This window comes from Mirounga leonina, unplaced genomic scaffold (assembly GCF_011800145.1).
Source record: "Mirounga leonina isolate KUSES-001 unplaced genomic scaffold, KU_Mleo_1.0 Mir_200, whole genome shotgun sequence".
NCBI classification, from domain to species: domain Eukaryota; kingdom Metazoa; phylum Chordata; class Mammalia; order Carnivora; family Phocidae; genus Mirounga; species Mirounga leonina.
This window is the reverse complement of record NW_023270503.1, coordinates 29,276,429-29,293,839: the sequence shown is the minus strand read 5'-3', so window position 1 is coordinate 29,293,839 and position 17,411 is coordinate 29,276,429. Positions and strand designations below refer to the sequence as shown.

Here is a 17,411-nt window from a genome sequence, read left to right as displayed (position 1 = left end):
ACCACTGAGCCCTGCTGCTTGCTCTTCTGACATAAGTGTGGCGCCATAACTTTTAGACCCGAACATCAGTCCTCTGGCTTTTAGCGCTCTGGCTATCACAAGTAGATCCATAACTCACCACTCACTTCCCCCTGTGAGAGTGTATGGTAATGGCCTGTTCTTCTCCCTCCACAGGCTTTGTGGACATGTGTGTGCAGCACATCCCCTCTCCAAAGGTGGGCGCCAAGCCCAAGATAGAGCACACCTACACCGGTGGTGTGGATTCTGATCTCGGCGAGGCCATGAGCGACTGTGACCCCGACGTAAGGGAAAGCCCCCATTTCTCTTGATTTTTTTCCCTCATGTATGGGGATGCTGTTGTCTGGTCATAGGAAGAATGCCTTCTTTCCATCCTTGTTTGCCACTCACTCCCCATGAGCAAAGTCAAACAGACCTGAGTTCAAAGCCTAGTGGTATGATCTTAGGAACATTATTCAATCTTTCTAAGAATCTTGGTCTATAAAATGAAGGTAATAATACATATGTGATTGTTACAAGAATTGAATAAGATAGAGGAAGTATTACAGTTGTGTTCAGCATGGTGCCTGACAGATAGTGAAGATTCAACAAATGGTAGCTAACCTTGTCAGCCTTGGGCTTTAAAAAGATCTTTCCCAGGGGCGCCTGACTGGCTTCATCAGTAGAGCGTGTGACTGTTGATCTTGGGGTCATGAGTTCAAGTTCCACATTGAGTGTACAGCTTACTTTAAAAATAAGTAAATAAATAAAACTAAAAATTAAAAAATAGAACAGTCTTTCCCAGCCATTCCTAAGTCAGTCTAGTTTCTTGGTATAAACATACAACCAGTTGAGAATTGTGTTAGGTCTTCGGAGGGAATTTGGGGCAAGCAAGTCTTGTAATCTTGCAAGTTAACAGTGCCAGTCTGCCATCCTAAACCTACTTTTCTTTGCCATTGCCCTCATCCCCCTAGAGAAAAGGAAAAGAGTTTTTTTGCTATGCCTGTGACATTTATTAACTAAGCAGGGGGTAGGGCGTGGTTTGGGATTTTCCCCAGAGATTGACGTATCTTCCTCCAGGTCTGGGCAGCCTCTTCCCGGAGCTCATGTCATTGCTGTCAAGGGAGGTAGAGACCGTGGTATTTACCATGGGAATATGTGTGGTGGAGCCTGCACTCTGTCCCCATCTCCAGGGTCCCCTGATGTGCCACACTACCAAGATGTACAGCACAGATGATGGAGTTCAGTTTCATGCCTTCGGCCGGGTGCTAAGTGGCACCATCCACGCTGGGCAGCCTGTGAAGGTATTGGGGGAGAACTACACCCTGGAGGATGAGGAAGACTCCCAGATATGCACCGTGGGCCGCCTCTGGATCTCTGTGGCCAGGTACCGCCCACCACAGCCTAGGAGGCATGCCTTGGCCTTGTCACTGGAGCTGCCACAAGGAGCTGAAAGGAGTAATCCTCCTTGGAAGCACAGAGGCTGCATGGCCCCCTACAATAGATCAGCGGACCCTCCCTCACATCTGTTGACTTCTAGTTCTTACTACCCAGAGTTGCTAGGGCCAAAAAGCAGCTACTGTTGGGATAATGCCAAGAGCCTTGCTTTCGCGTTTTGAATGGCTTGTGTAAACTTTTGAAACAGGATTTCTATTTTTACTCTTAATTCTCTCTTCCTTTTCTGTGTTCCTAAGTCATAACCTTTATGTTTCTTCCCAAAAGAAGTTGTCTCCCAGCCTCCACTGACTATTCTTTGACAAAGACAGAAGATTTTGCTGGATCCCTTGTAGCTTCCCCATCTTCAGAATCAGAGTTAGCTTGGGCCTCTGGGCTGCTTGTGAGTTCCTAAGTTTGGCTTCTCAGCTAGCAAGCAGAGCGGAGGCAGTCCTGTCCCTGCTGTTGCTGCCACACCTTGCCGCCGGCCCCCGGCCCCTCCCCCGGATTCAGCTGTTCCCTAGAAGGCAGAAGACTGATGAGCTAGGGCAGTCACAGTGTCTTCTAGGATGCTTCTGGCATCTCCTTACCTTCTACCCCTTGGGCAGGGCCTTGCTTACCACTACTATCCAACTGGAACTGGGTTTTCCTGTTTTGTCCTCTGACAATACCATGCACTTTTCTTTCATGTGCTAATCAGTTTGTGACTCCAGTTGACCCTTGAACAGCACAGGTTTGAGCTACGTGGGTCCACTTTAATGTGGGTAATTTTCTTTTTTTTCAATAAATACACTATAGTCCTATAAACATATTTTCTCTTTTTTAGGACTTAGTATTTTTTTAGCTTATTTTATTATAAGAATACAGTGTAGAATACATATAACACACAGAATATGTGTTATCGGTAAGGCTTCCAGCCAACAGTAGGCTGTTAGTAGTTAAGTTTTGGGAGGAGTCAGGACATAGACGGAAGTTTCAACTGCATGGGGGGTCGGCGCCCCTAACCTCCACATTGTTCAAGAGTCACCTGTACGTATATGTGAGGTTATATGATTGGTTGTTTATTGTGTCCTTCCCTGCTGGAATATGTCTGGTTCACCCCTGCGCCTGGCTCAGTGCCTGGCACCCCTCCTTATTTCGCTTATCTGTTGCTCCAGGTACCATATTGAGGTGAATCGTGTTCCTGCTGGCAACTGGGTTCTGATTGAAGGTGTTGATCAACCAATTGTGAAGACAGCGACCATAACTGAACCCCGGGGCAATGAGGAGGTAGAGTTTTTTGAAAAAGCAACTGGATTAGTTTAACCTAAAGGGTCACACAGAGCCAGACCACACGCGAGCAACCAGCAACAGAACTCACGGCGTACTAACCCAGAGTCATGACCACTTCCTGGTTCCGGGCCTCGGCAGTGTTCTCGATCTGACCCTGCTCAATTCTCCCTGCACTCTGCTCGGATGCTAGGAATTAGGGGGAGTTCCTTTATCTTTCCCTCTCTCTTTATTCTGCCAAAATGCACGGAATAAACGGCCTTCAGGCTGCCTCCAAGCAGCACTGTGGCTTCTGGTGGGGGAATGGTCTGCTCCTCTCTGACCTCCGCATCTTTGGTGCCTAATCAGTCCGGGTGCCCTCATTCTTCTGCATTTTGAATCTCAGGCTCAGATTTTCCGGCCCCTGAAGTTCAACACCACATCTGTTATCAAGATTGCTGTGGAACCGGTCAACCCCTCAGAGCTGCCCAAGATGCTGGACGGTCTGCGCAAGGTCAACAAGAGCTATCCATCCCTCACCACCAAGGTATGCTCAGGGCATGTGGGAGCTGCCAGGCCCCGTTGCCCGGCTTACAGCTCTGTGCTGCCCACGGCCTCATGTCCACCAGGTCTGTCTGATCTGCTTCCAGCAGCCTATGGCAGGAGCAAGTATCCCCGTCTGCCGTTATCATTTCAAAGCAGGACATGGGGGTGGGGGGCAGTGAGTGCACGTGCGTGTGTTCATATCCCACAGTATCTTTCAATGGGAAAGAGATGTGTCTTGGAGAGTACACTTTGAATTGATTTTTCCAGAAAATATAGAGGGAAAAGTGAGTCATTCTGATTCTTCTACATTCTTGAGCCTTCTAGCATACTTTTCTGAGTAGTTGGCCAGGGCTAAAGGGTCAATTTATGTCTGTAGACATAGGGCAGTGTGTTCCCTAAACGGTTGTGACGGAAATAAGTTGGTGACCTTATGCCCAGTAGCACTATTGCTGAATGGTCCAGATGTCTTGAGGATTAACTCATAGGTCCTTGTTCCCCAGTGGTCCTTGAAGAGGCTAGAACTGATGCTGAGCAGTGGCTTTCCATAGTGGGTTCGGGTGCCGCCTCCTGGGCTCTCATGTTGATTCTGGTGCTGGCACAGGAGGTCCAGACTGTGACTGCCAGAGCTGTTGCGTTTCAGGTGGAAGAGTCTGGGGAGCACGTGATTCTGGGTACTGGGGAGCTCTACTTGGACTGTGTGATGCACGACTTGCGGAAGATGTACTCAGAGATCGACATCAAGGTAAATCAGCGTCCCCTTTCTTGAGCGCCTGCCCAGCCAGGAGCTTGGCTCACGGCTCCAGACTGATTTTACAAGCAGCCAAACCCTTGATTCGCCTGGAAGGCCTGAGGGAAGAGGGGGGCACTAGGAGAGGAGACGTGTTTGGGAAAAGTATGACCTGTTGCTCCCTATATGGGAAGGTATTTGAGATCTGGTTTGCCCCTTCCGGCAGGGTTATTCTCAATGTCATACGTTTAAAGTCAAGGCTCCCACGCCAAAGTGATTCTTGGTCTTCTGTTAAGAACCCATCTTTGGTGATTAGGGCTCAGTGGATCGTTTTAGGGAGTGAGGACTGACCCTCCTGGGTTTGCTGTCAGGTCATGCTGTGGCCCCTCAGTTCAAGTGCGCCTTCTTGGTACACATATTTTCTCCTAGCTCCTGTGGTGGTGGGAGTGAGTGCCCTCACGTACCTGTCTTAGATGCTCCTCCTGATGTGCCGAGGACTGGTGCTCTAGAAGATACTGAGTTCCCCGGTAGCCGGCCATGTGGGAGCCTCAGGGAGGAGCTGTGCTACCCAGAGGCAGGGGTTCAGAATGGAACGGGGACCTGCCAGGCAGTCCCTAGTGCCCGCTGTGACAGAGCCACGGGAGCTGTTCAGTGAGTGGTGGGATGGCTGAACAGATGTTGGAAGAGACCTTGGGGGACTATCATTTAGCCCCAGGTTCGACTCACACTTAACTCTTGGCTGAGGAACACAAACTCCGCACTCGGCTAAGCTTTCTCAGGCTGCTTAGTGCTAGTACACGCTTTTAGCCCGCTATGGTACTTGTTGTTGATGCTGGTTAAGAACGGGCTGTTATTGCAGAGGTGGTGCCAAGGGGACCTCAGAATTCCCTTTGGCAGAAGATTGTCCTTCCAACAAATTGAGACTTTGCCTAACAATTTATTCTGTTTCCCAGGTGGCTGACCCTGTTGTCACGTTTTGTGAGACGGTGGTGGAAACATCTTCCCTCAAGTGCTTTGCTGAAACGCCCAATAAGAAGTGAGCTGGGGGTCTGAGTGACCCTGGGACTGACAGGGGACACTCTTCTCTGCCCGCGCCACTCCGCCCTAATCACAAGCGCTGTGGAAACAGACCCCCTGAGTCTTAGGATGGGGTCTTAGGATGCTGGAGTTTTACCCCAGCACTCTCATCCCTTAGGCCTGTAGACATGATGCTGTGGGATTCTTTGCCAGAAGTACCCCAAGGATGAGGGTCCACATTGCCACTTCTTTCTGTATATGATCATCTTAAAATTTTGCCCTAGCAGCAGCTCCACTGTTTTTTGTTTTTTTAAGATTCTATTTTTAAGTAATCTCTACCCCCAGCATGGGGCTCAAACTCACGACCCTGAGATCTAGAGCCGCATGCTCCACTGAGGGAGCCGGCCAGGCGCCCTGAGACCTCACTTTTTTAAAGAGTGGTAGATTTGAATGAAGAAGACAGAAGATGAACCTTTTTGCTCTACTCTGGCCCATCTGGCTTCTACTGGCGTCACTGCCTTGCCAGCCTTTTCTTAGGAATGCGCCTTCTGTGAGTCCTGCTGATCCTCATCATTACCCGTTTCCTGTCTGACTAGGAACAAGATCACCATGATTGCCGAGCCACTTGAGAAGGGCCTCGCCGAGGACATAGAGAACGAGGTGGTCCAGATCACCTGGAACAGGTGAGAACGTGGCTGTGGTTCCAAGACTTGAAAGGAGACGAGGCGCCACAGCCTGCCCGCCCAGTCTCTAATGCCACCTGTCCTGGGAAGTGAACTGTCCTCCAGGAAGGCAGGATCTGTGACCCCAGCAGGCAATAACTGCAGAGCTGCCGGATACCTCCATTGTCTCATCCTTCCCCCCCGCCCCCAGGAAGAAACTGGGAGAATTCTTTCAGACCAAGTACGATTGGGATCTGCTGGCTGCACGTTCCATCTGGGCTTTCGGCCCTGATGCCACCGGCCCCAACATCCTGGTGGATGATACCCTGCCCTCTGAGGTACAGCAGAACTAATGGGAGCCATAGAGGTGGTTTCTTCGCTGTAGAGTGGAAGAAACTATGAAGTGTACTTCTTTTCCCCAAAGTATTTTGTGGCTTCTGGTGAATCTTCTTACCAGTATACCTACCTTCTACTCCCTCTAAACTCTGGTTGTTGCCAGGGTCGCTGCTCACATGTGCCCTCGTGTTTTGTGCAGGTAGACAAGGCTCTTCTTGGTTCAGTGAAGGACAGCATCGTTCAAGGTTTCCAGTGGGGAACCCGGGAGGGGCCCCTCTGTGATGAGCGTAAGTTCCACCCGTGCCTCAGCCTCGCCTGCCCAGACCTCTAGGGTCCTCGAGCCTGGGCGTGTGGGGTGGGCTAGGCTCATCTATGGGCGCTGGCAGGAGAAGCAGCTCGGGGCACACGGGGCCATCCCGTGTCCTGGGGCAGCATCCTCTCCTCCCCTCCCTCCCTGTCCTAGTGCTATTGCTCGGGACGTCCGAAATGAAGTTATTTCTAGGCTGACATTTGCTCCTCAGTCCTGAGAAGGAATGTGTTCAAGGAGAGGTATTAGGAGGGAGGTGGGATCAGAGTGGTTTATAGACCACGGTTGGATTTAGTGGGAAGAAATGTGCAATTCCTAGAACTTACTCTGCATTCAAACATAATTAAATATCTGTAAGAAAAACACATAAACATCTAGGAAGGCTTTACGATGCCTGAGCATGACCTGAAACCAACACAAAGAACGTGTGCTTAACTTCCGTCCTCGGCTGTAGGCCTTGGCATCCTATCAGAACACTCATCTGCAGGGTGGTTGTGAGCCGTATCTTTTGTGGCCTCAAGACAGCTGCCATGCAGCTAGAGGCCCCTTGCTGCTCTGCCCTTGGGCCCTTGACTAGCCCTGCAACTGCTCCTCACTCAGCAGCTCCCCCATCTCTGTTTCAGTGATTCGAAATGTCAAGTTTAAGATCCTCGATGCAGTGGTTGCCCAGGAGCCCCTGCACCGGGGCGGGGGCCAGATCATCCCCACGGCAAGGAGAGTCGTCTATTCTGCCTTCCTCATGGTGAGTGGTGGGGCTGACCTGCTCCAGGGCATTGAGTGGAGGTCCAGCCTTTGGGGGCATCAGGACTGCAGTCCCTCCGGCCTTTTCTTTACCTGGACCCTCAGTCCTCAGCCTTCCCCAAGCTGAGCAAGCCTTTCTTCTTGCCCCCACTGCAGGCCACTCCTCGCCTGATGGAGCCTTACTACTTTGTGGAGGTCCAGGCCCCTGCGGATTGTGTCTCTGCTGTGTACACTGTCCTGGCCAGGCGCAGGTGAGCCACCAGCGGGGCATGTTAGGGCGGGTGCAGAGAGCAGGAGCACAGCGGGAAGTTATGGGCTCCCGTGGGGAAGGAGATGGGCCTCCTACACAGTTTCTGCTCCTAAAAACCAACTGAGCTGGGTTTTCAGAAGGAAGTAGGAAAGATTGGAGGAAATGCCCAGCTTCACTGCAGATAAAAATTTTGAGATTCTTTTTTGGGCCCTCTCTCCTTGGAGAGTCCTTGGGGAAAGGACTGAAATGTGTAGTGGGGGGAGTGTCTATAGGACCTTGTCTCGTCAGTGTTTCCACTCTTTTTTTTTTTTTTTTAAAGATTTTATTTATTTGACAGAGAGACACAGCGAGAGAGGGAACACAAGCAGGGGGAGTGACAGAGGGAGAAGCAGGCTCCCCGCCTAGCAGGGAGCCCAACGCAGGGCTCGATCCCAGGACCCTGGGATCATGACCTGAGCCGAAGGCAGACGCTTAACGACTGAGCCACCCAGGCGCCCCAGTGTTTCCACTCTTGCCTAGAGGTCACTGCCCCTTTGACAGCCACAGGAAATGACACTGAGGGCCCCAAGCCTTTTCTGCCCACTATAGCATGATTGTGGTTATTCTTTCCTTGATGGTAACTGTGTTGTGGTACATTTGGGGCCAGATTCTTTCTCTGCTTTTGGTCTCTGTAGGACAAGGGACTCACCCTTTCTTTTTCTGTCACAGGGGGCACGTGACTCAGGATGCACCCATCCCAGGCTCCCCTCTCTACACCATCAAAGCTTTCATCCCTGCCATTGATTCTTTTGGCTTTGAGACTGATCTGCGGACTCACACCCAAGGGCAGGCCTTTTCCTTGTCTGTCTTCCACCATTGGCAGGTGAGAAAATGATGCAGGCTGGCTAGTGTGCCCTCCCACCTGTTCAAAGCCAGTCCCCTTTGGCCTGTTCCCCTTCCCAGGTGAGATTTCCAGTATCCTAGAGAAGAGTCCTAGACCATCTGAAATCACTTTACCTTTCAGATTGTACCTGGCGATCCTCTGGACAAGAGCATTGTCATCCGCCCCCTGGAGCCACAGCCTGCTCCTCACCTGGCCCGGGAATTCATGATCAAAACCCGTCGCAGGAAGGTATGCGTCCCTGGGGCCCATGGCCAACCCTCAGTCCCCAGGGCTCTTGGCAGGAGTTGGATCTCTTTTCATTTCTTGCTTTGGGACCTTTCTCCCAAAGACTGAGAGCAGTTCACTGCACGGTGCAGAGAGGTGCAGTCTGTACAGGCCTTGGGCCACCAGTCTGGCCGGCAAGGGAGCATCTTCTCCCCAGTGGCGATTCCTGAAATAGCTGGACCAAAGTTCCACCCCCATCAGCCTCCCCCTCCAGCACAGGTCTTGGACGGCCTTTCAGCTCTCTTGGTGACCACATAGGGCTCTTTCCTGCATCGCTCCCACTCTTTGCAGGGCCTGAGTGAGGATGTAAGCATCAGCAAGTTCTTCGATGATCCCATGTTGCTGGAACTCGCCAAGCAGGATGTTGTGCTCAATTACCCCATGTGAGTGCTGGGACTCCTGGCAGCCCTGCTCCCTGCAGCGGGCTGTATCCTGGACTTGAAGCTGGGACCTGGTGTGACCCGGACTCCATGTTGTCAGAGAGCGTCTGAGAGCTGCTGTGGCCATTTTTAACAACCCCAAACCCTCCAACCCAGAGTCCCAGCAAGGGAGGAGTATTTGGCCTCCTAGTTCCTCTGCGGCCTCTGCCTGGCTCCATTCCCAGGGAACAGAATGGAGCTTGGACTCCGAGAAGAAGGGGACGAAGTGTTTAACCCCAAGGGGCCCTGTCTTCAGGATTTACATGGAATTTTTTCTTTTTTTTTTTTACAAGTTTGACCTTAGACATGGTTTTTAAGTGAACAGAACACTCTGACCTCTGCCTTGCTCTGTTCCTTTCATCCCCACCCCCGTCCCCTTCCCTCCAGCACAGTCTGGCCCTGGTACTTGGGTTCTGAATATATGTTGTCTCCTGTGTCTCTTCTCCCAGCTGCAGTCTTCCTGCCTGGGTCCCCAGGGCAGCAGCCTGTGGTGGGAGGGATGCCTGCCTCTCAATTCAGTGCTCCCGTGAACGTTGAGGCCACTTTCTTGCCTCCACCTTCCTGCCTCTCTGCTCTGCTTCTTCTGGGTGGGACCTGGGCTGGCTTGGGAGGTGTTAGGCTTTTGGGACCAGAAGCTGTTGCCTCTGGAGAACCTTCCTTGCCCTGGAGCTGGGGGCCAGAGCTCCGATTTCTAGCCCTTTCTCTAAAACACACACACACACACACACACCACCCCCCACCCCGAGCCGCTACCGGTCCCTTACTCTGGTGTCCCCCATGTGAAGAGACTTGATTTTTCTCAGAACTGCTTTATTAGGAACGTACCAGGGATTGATGGAAGAGGCTCTGGTGGCCCCAGGCTCTACAGGAGTCCTACTTCTCCCCAGGATCCTGTGCTATTCTCTTGATGTAATCTCTATACGTCGTGTACACAGCACCTGCAGGAAGGAGAAGGGAAAACATCCCATAACACCGAACCCTGCACCCATCCTCTGGCTCTCCCAGGAGTCTGACTCCAGCCGTTCCCCTGAGAGTCCAGCTTCTCTGCTCATCTTTTTGCTCTGGGTCTCAACAGCTGCCGTGAGCACCTGACCACACGGCCTAGGGAAACACCCCGTTGACAGTTCACAAAGCCCTTCCACACAGATTACCTATCTGAGAAACCTCACAGCAGCCTGCAAGGTAGGCAAGCCAGGGTGCTTATCATCATGTTGGACACAAACTGAGGCTCAGAGAAGGATTTGTCCACGGTCACACAGCTAGTCCGTAGCTGCCTGCCTCTTGACCCAGAGAGGAAGAGAAGTTCAGCATATGTTCTGCTGTGTGATTTTTCTCACATCTAGAACAAACTGTCACGAAACCAACTGCACCATCCCCACAGGCCCCGGGACAGGAGATAAAACAAGGAATCCTGAAAATGGCTTGGTTTGGGAGTGTCACCCAAGACTTGCTGTGGAGCTTAGTATAGGGAACAGGGACTAAAATCACCATCCCTTAACTGTCAGGACTCACAGCCAGATTTTGCCTCATCAGCTCTGTTCTTATTCTCCTGGGACCCTGGCAGCCACTCACCTAGCATGACTGCACCCACAGCACAGGCCTGCGCCGCCACTCGGGTGTGAATCAGGTGTATGGACATCTTGGTGGAACCACGGGCCTTCAGCCGATAAATCCGGTAGGCTGCCACTGCCAGGCAGCCTCCTAAGCCTATAGGCAGAGAACATGACCGTTGGGCCTCAGTCACCAATCACGTGGTTCCCCTGATGAGAGACCCCCTCACTTAGGTAGCCTGGGCATCTGGATAAACCCCTACTTTCCTGCCACTTCATGGCGGGAGAGGGGGGACCATCATCAGAATATTGAGTTGTTTCCTCTTGGTGGCATTTTCAAAGTGGCTGCCTCCCTCCAGTGAGGCCTCCTCTATGTACAAATAGCCCATCCTGAGCCCCCTACCCCCATTGGCTCTGCTCAGGCCCTTCTCCAACCGCTGTTGGCTCCCACAGCTACTTTACTACTCTCCCAAGACCTTGAGGAAGGAAGCCCTGGGAGACCCCAAACTGCTCCTCCCTCTCCTCACACAGGTGTTGATGCCCCATGTTTCCCCACACCCCAAGCCCTCGGCCCCCACCTCCACCCATCCAGACTCCCTTATTTCATTGTCAGGCGTGTCCCTTCGTCCCTTGGCACCTTTGCTGCTGGTTCACTCCTTTCCTGGCTGGCAACTGCTCAATGGGTATGACACTTGAGTTCCCTGCTTCATTTGAAAAGACTAGGAGACCTGTTCTCTGAGGGAAGGCCCCTCCTCGCCCTCTTTCCTTACTTTCCTACTCACCTACAGGCACCAGCGGAGACTCCCTGGTCTTCCTCAGGAACTTCTGAGACACACTGTCTTCGCCCTCAGGTGGTACCCACCAGCCTTTGTTAGCTGACATGATCTGGCCCCAGGGTTATCAGCTGGGGCTCTGAGGCTTCAGCCCAGTCCTAGAAAGAGGCACCCCACAATAACTCCCGATTCTCCTCAGTCTGGGAGAGAGAGGAAGGAGTTGCCTGCTAAGACCTTCTCTTACCATGCCCCAACACACCGCTACTTGAAAAGTCCCAAGTGTCCTGTCTCAGATAGCTGGACCATTAGTGCCATTTCTCCCATCTCTTCTTCCGCAGCTCAGTCTGACTTCACTGTTTTCCCTGCCCTCCTCCCCTCCCCCCCCATCAGTATCCCTATGTGATGCTTGGGTTGAGAAAAGCAGCTGGAAAAATCCACAGATGAGGGTGGGAGGAATAGGCTTTGAGGCTTGGGCCCTCCACTGGTCTTGAATCTGTGACCGTTCCCTGAGGGAGCCACAGAATAGGATCTGGCCCCAGAGAGCCAGAGCCATCCCAGTGTCCCAGCACTGGCTACTGAATCACCAGAGCCAAAGATTAAGATGACTGGACATTGATTTGTGAATAATTTAGCATAGATTTTGGACATTAGTACTAATGGAACTAATTCTGGTTCCTGAACTGCTCGCATTTCCATCTCTTGCCAGGTTCTTTGCCATTGCCGAACCCCTGCCTTCCTCTCTGGGCAGGTGACCCTTATTGCTCTACTTGCTAACCCCAGTAAACATCTGCTCTGATCACAAACTAGACGGAGCCCCAGAGTCCTGGTCCATAGACCAGGGCTTCTGCCTACGCGGTGCCTTCTGGGTCCGACCGTGAGACAGACTCCCTGCATGAGGTGACCTCTATTCCTAGTTGCCTCTTCTCTCCTGGAGGAGCAAGGACTGTCAGCCCCACAGGTTCTCAGCATGCTGGTGCTTACCCTAGGAGATGGCTAGAAAGTAGAGTGCGAGCAGCCCGGGGCCAGGGCTCAGCATCTGCTGTTTTGAACCGGCCAGGAGCTGATGATGGAGCTGCCACTGTGGGGTCAGGGAAGCAAGCTTTAATGGGGACTTTGAAGTCAGGAATGGAGAGGGGAGGAGATAGGCCAGGGCATCAGTCTTAACCCCCCATTTGCTGAGTTCCAGGCCAGAGCTTCAAGCACCGGAAGGTAATGAAAGATCAGATGGTGGGAGCACTTAACTAGATTCAGTGTGTTAATTCCCATGGATGTAAGGGGCTGGATCAGACAGGGACTTGCTACAGAGAACTGAGCTGGAAATACAGAGGCAAGAAACGAGAGAGATCCTTGGTTCTCCCGCAAGCTATACTGCTTCGAACACTCACGAACAATGTGGGATGTAAATAAAATGCCCCTATTCCCAACTGTGGTCTTGATCCTTTCAAGGATGCTTTCTGGACCAAGGAGATTCATCCAGTTTATAACCACTAGGACTTCGTCACATCTCCAGCGCTCCTTATAGTAACTACGGGGGTGAGATGCTCACTCATGCTCATTCAGGACAGAGATGACAATTGACCTGCATTATCACCTAATACGAGGTATTTACATTTCAGGCCTTTCAGTTGTTCTATACAGTAAGTAGTAGTTTGTTCATAGACTGGGAACTGAGCTTCTGAGAGGCTAAAAGACTTATCCAAGGGTGCACAGCTAGTAAATGGCAGTGTCATGATCTGAATCTAGGTCTGACTGGCTCCAGAGTTTGTACTTGTAGCCTGCTTCCCATAGGCTGGCCAAGCAGAACCTCTCCATCCAGGCTGAAGCTTAGGAATGCTAATCAGTCGTGGCACCCTGGATTCAGAGAAGAGGAGGAAAGAACCTTCTTGCTAATAAGCAAGTGGAGAAAGATTGGAGTACACTATGGAGAGGCCCACTCCATCCCAGGCCTTTGTTCCTTCCCTACATCCTCAGCCCCATGTGTCTATCCGAACGGGGCTTTTCAGCACTGGAAATCTGTCCAGCAGCTGAAGTCTTTCTTTTCTCTCCCCAGCACTCACTGCCCTAGGAAAAGACCCAGGGTCACAGCAGCTCCCCAGGGCCTTCACATATCCCCAGCGTCCATGGGAACTCTCCTCCCAGTCATTCACACACACTCTCCCGGGCTGCCTCTCCTGGTCCCAGTGGTGGCCTGAATTCTCAAGAGATGGATGGTCTGGGCCAGAGGCAGGGGGATGAAATGCCTGGCTGAGACAGAGCAAGAATCAGGATCAACTCCAAACCCTTTGGAGAACAGGGTCCAAGCTATGGAGAGCGAAGTTCAAAGAGGTTCTCCCTTATTGGGCTTCTGTTGATGCTCCTATAACATCTCAGCCCAGAATTGAGAAAAGAATACGATTTTCTGAGTACCCATGGGACAAGAAATGTGTTAATTGCTTTAAGTAGGTTATTTTTATTTAATCCTCACAATTCTGTAAGGTAGGTACTATTATCCCCATTTCACAGATGAAAAACTGAGGCTTGGGTTAAATGTCTTGCTCCGGGTCACAGTAAGTGACACAAGAAAGAACCAGACTAATAACTGTCCCTAAAATCAAATCTCACTGCTCTGGACTAATGGGAGAAGGATTGTAAACTGGAGGGAAAGTCTCTTGAAATAGAAGAAATAAAATTCCTTTTTACTTCTGAGAACACAGTAAAACTTCAAGAACAGATTTCTGTAGACTACCGCTTCAGTAAACAGCTAAGATAAATTATGATAATATTTTTGTTACTATGCCAAGTCTTCAATAATTATTTCTATTTAAGCAATTCTACATTAGTAATTTGCTTAGTAAACCCTTTCTCCTTCCAGGTCATGTCACACTCATAGAAATTCTAATTTAGAAGGGTCTAATTGAGTGATGCAGACAGACTTAATGGATCCGGAGCGTAGGCCACAGGCAGACATGGGATCAGTTAGCTGCTTGAATGACCACTCTCTGAATACTTGGTCTTTTGCCACTCAACGTCTTTTGAGTCTATGCCATCATCTGTAAAATGGAGGTAGCATCTCCCCATAGGATCATTGTAAGAGTTAAATAAGATGATTGTTAGAATTCCCCTGCACATGGCCTGCTCCTCTTCCTTCCAGAATGAGCAAGTGTCAGGAAACGGGTAGCAGGCTGGGGGAGAAGTAGAAAGTCCCTGACAATAGATGAAAAGGTTGCCACGTTCCGGGTGGTCCCAGTTCAGCACACCCTTGTCCCTCTTCAACCTTCTTCAGGCTGCTTCTCCCTATTGTGTGGGAGGGGGTGGCCAGGACTTGAAGCGCTACACAAATCAAGGCATTGCTATGCTATATATAGCCCAAGGGAGCTGAGGGACCAGGCAGGGAAAGGAGGGCCAGCAACTCTTTTGCCTTGAGCTAAAGGAGTGCTGTGAGTGAGGAGATGCTGAAGAATGAACTGGACAAGGAACAGAAGATGCTTGAATTGGGGTTGGAATGAGGAGGACCCAGGCTGAAGGGCTGGGGGAATCACAGGAGAGGAAACATTAGGCCATATATAGTAGTGTCTCAGGGACTGGAGGTGCCAGGAGTGGGGGGGAACAGGGGCAGGCTGGGGCTGGAAGTTTCCAAATAACAGGGCTAGGCTGAGGCAGCCTCTAGAAGGTGCCTGGGGTAGGGAGGGTAAGACATCCCCTCCCCTAAAAGCAGGCAGTAAGTTCAAATGACCCTGCAGTTTTTGTCCAAGGACAGCCCCAAGAGCAACAGGCCTGGGGCCAGGAAAGTGCCTTTGTTACCACTTATCTTTCTGGGGAGACTACTCACACATTTAAAAAGCTAAGAGGGTGTGGATGGTAGCGATTGGAAGGCTGCATCCGACTGTAGTAATGCTGACGTCGTAGGATCACGTCTTGTGAAGGACCAATTTTGAGCTGCGTATTGAGACACACCTGTCTCAGATGATGAATGGATGCGCAGGGATTTGAAATGTTTTGCCAAGATCCTTGTGGTGGGTGCTTTTGAATACCCAAATTACCTGGCTTCCTCCAAAGAACACTGTGGGAGGGGACTAATGCCTTTGGAGCCTACACGTTTTAGGCACTTCACATATTTTATTTCATCTTCACAAAGGCCCAACAGATGGATCTCATCCCCATTTTACAGATGAGGAAACCATGGCTCAGAGAGGGGAAGTAACAGCCAGATGGCACAGCAAGTAAATGGCTGAGCTATCCAACCAATAATGTTAACCGCTATAGACCAGCTTACAGTGGAAAGTTAACATAGCAAGTAATAATGGGACTTCATGTACATTTCACCATCACATTCTCACACCATCACATTCTCACACCATCGTAGAAATATGAGTAAACAAGTACAAACAGCTGGGCAGAGAGAACTTCCAGAAATTCAAAGACTGCACCTACTGCACTGCTTCTCACTAACGCAGGGTAGTTCCTGAGCCAGCACAGAATGGGTCCTCTCCCATATGCGTCCCCCCACCCCCGTCTCCTGCACACACTTCACCTATCCCTCATTTGCAAGTAAATTGACCTTAATTTAAAATTCTGCCTTAATACAAGGAACTGCTAACTGGGCTCCGGGAACACTGGTGAGGGTCATCCTACTGTTCTTCCTTATACTACTTGTGTTAACATATTCAAAAAAATTTTTGACAACAACAAAAAATCTGCCTCACCCACCATCCCTGTGACAGAGAGAAACAGTATAATGTGTCCCACAGGTCAACTAAAACTGCTGGGGGTTCTGGAGAAAGGGGTGTGCTACTCATACCTGCCTCCCCATTAGCACATGCAATCAAGAGCTGCTTTAACGAGACGCTTCCTCACTATCCAGCCAGTCTGGGGCCCACAGGGCTTCCTGTTGCCAACAGGGAGCTTTCCGAAAATCCTACCTCTCTGAGCCTTTGCTCCCATCCCCCAGGACACAGCAGTCTACTCTGAGTTTATCAGCCAAGTGGGGACCCTGGAAAATGTGTAATGGAAATAGTGACACACTGGAGTCTTCAAGTTGACCTTGCAGTTCCCAAACCACAGAGCCCCAGGGTGACTCTCAAGTTCTCAAACTGGGTTTTGATCCTTTCCTGCCTGGGCCCCATGTGAATAAAAAATGATGCAGTTCTCACAGCACCGGCCTCCACCACTCTGTGCCAGAGGCTTGGAAACCAGACCCCTTCCCTGTTTGAAGCCTGGGGCTCTTTTTTTTTTTTCCTTCCCTCGGGTAGCCTGTCTTTTTGTGCTAGCCATGGCAAGCTCTCAGTCACTCATTCACTCGGCGTGTACTTGCTAAGCACCTACCATGTGCGGCACTCTGCTCTAGAAGCTGACAGGCAATGGTCCTGCCTTCAGGGAACTCACATTCTAGGGGTTGCTAGATCCTGGTTGATGAGGGAGCAGAAGGCAAGCTGAGGACAAAGCACAAGCTGACACCCGACAACCCCCTCCCCCTCAGGTGGGATATATGTGACATTCCTCAGCCCTAAAGCTAAGGGAATGAAAAACAAACAGTTAATTTACAGAGATTACACTCCTTCGAGGCAGGAGTCTCCCTCAGTTTACAAATGTCTTAGTGATTTACAAGAAAAAAGCATTCTTACCAATAACCTAGCTTCCAGGAGAAAATGTAGATAAAATTAAATGTCCTTATAACGTGCAGCCCATTGACCAATACTTGAGGCAGGCATAGTATAATGTTCTTCCAGGAAGCTCCCAACTGTCTTAATGTTAATGCCTTGCTAGAGGGAAAAACAACCTTAACTTGACAAGGGCAAGGCCTCCAGTATCTCGTAGGTCCTGTTTAGCATATGAAAGTTCTGAAAACCTCCCTTTACCTTACCTCCCCCAACTCCAAGTATATCATCAATTGCTCCTCACAACCCCAGTGCCCCTCTTTCTGCCCATGGGTCCCATCCCAGTACTTTAATAAAACCATCTATTTGCACCAGAGACATCTCAAGAATTCTTTCTTGGCCGTCGGCTTCAAACCCTAACATCTTTCCTACATCACTGGTGACTGTATCAGAGATCCTCTGGCTTAGGTTTCTGGCTTCAGTTTACCACCTATAACTGGATTAAAAGATGTCACTAGCTGGCAAGGTGATAAAAGAAGAGTTATATTTCTGTTTTTTGTTTTTTGTTTTTTGTTTTTTTTAACTATCTGCAGGTTAAACAGCTTAGCTTCCATGGGTCTTATTATTTCCCTTTTTTCTTTTTTTTTAAGATTTCATGTTTTTATTTTAGAGAGAGAATGAGCA

General features: G+C 50.3%; 2 protein-coding genes across 2 annotated transcripts in view; one reads left to right on the top strand and one right to left on the bottom strand.

Annotated features, from left to right (window-relative positions):
* Positions 1 to 13,745, top strand: part of EFTUD2 (elongation factor Tu GTP binding domain containing 2) — a 46,139-nt gene extending 32,394 nt beyond the window's left edge. The window contains exons 15-28 of the mRNA XM_035027302.1: positions 175 to 302; positions 1,191 to 1,384; positions 2,589 to 2,700; positions 3,086 to 3,226; positions 3,866 to 3,967; positions 4,906 to 4,988; positions 5,566 to 5,652; positions 5,843 to 5,969; positions 6,167 to 6,254; positions 6,898 to 7,016; positions 7,172 to 7,266; positions 7,974 to 8,127; positions 8,269 to 8,376; positions 8,704 to 13,745. Coding sequence (XP_034883193.1) covers positions 175 to 302; positions 1,191 to 1,384; positions 2,589 to 2,700; positions 3,086 to 3,226; positions 3,866 to 3,967; positions 4,906 to 4,988; positions 5,566 to 5,652; positions 5,843 to 5,969; positions 6,167 to 6,254; positions 6,898 to 7,016; positions 7,172 to 7,266; positions 7,974 to 8,127; positions 8,269 to 8,376; positions 8,704 to 8,799 — 1,634 coding nt within the window. The 3' untranslated portion in view covers positions 8,800 to 13,745. The remainder of the gene's footprint in view (positions 1 to 174; positions 303 to 1,190; positions 1,385 to 2,588; positions 2,701 to 3,085; positions 3,227 to 3,865; positions 3,968 to 4,905; positions 4,989 to 5,565; positions 5,653 to 5,842; positions 5,970 to 6,166; positions 6,255 to 6,897; positions 7,017 to 7,171; positions 7,267 to 7,973; positions 8,128 to 8,268; positions 8,377 to 8,703) is intronic.
* On the bottom strand, positions 9,705 to 11,263 carry HIGD1B (HIG1 hypoxia inducible domain family member 1B). The gene is made up of 3 exons (XM_035027304.1): positions 11,164 to 11,263; positions 10,404 to 10,538; positions 9,705 to 9,769 (listed from the first exon to the last, which is right to left on the bottom strand). The coding sequence occupies exons 1-3, from the start codon at positions 11,261 to 11,263 to the stop codon at positions 9,705 to 9,707; spliced, it is 300 nt and encodes a 99-aa protein (XP_034883195.1).
* Positions 13,746 to 17,411: the final 3,666 nt, after the last annotated feature.

Bases quoted from the DNA above. Each gene is read 5' to 3' on its own strand.
- HIGD1B (XM_035027304.1), bottom strand. From the start codon at position 11,263: ATGTCAGCTAACAAAGGCTGGTGGGTACCACCTGAGGGCGAAGACAGT. The intron at 10,539-11,163 runs GTGAGTAGGAAA...CTCTGCCTATAG, and splicing joins GTCTCCGCTGGTGCCTGTAG to GCTTAGGAGGCTGCCTGGCA. The intron at 9,770-10,403 runs GTGAGTGGCTGC...TCCTTCCTGCAG, and splicing joins TGTGGGTGCAGTCATGCTAG to GTGCTGTGTACACGACGTAT.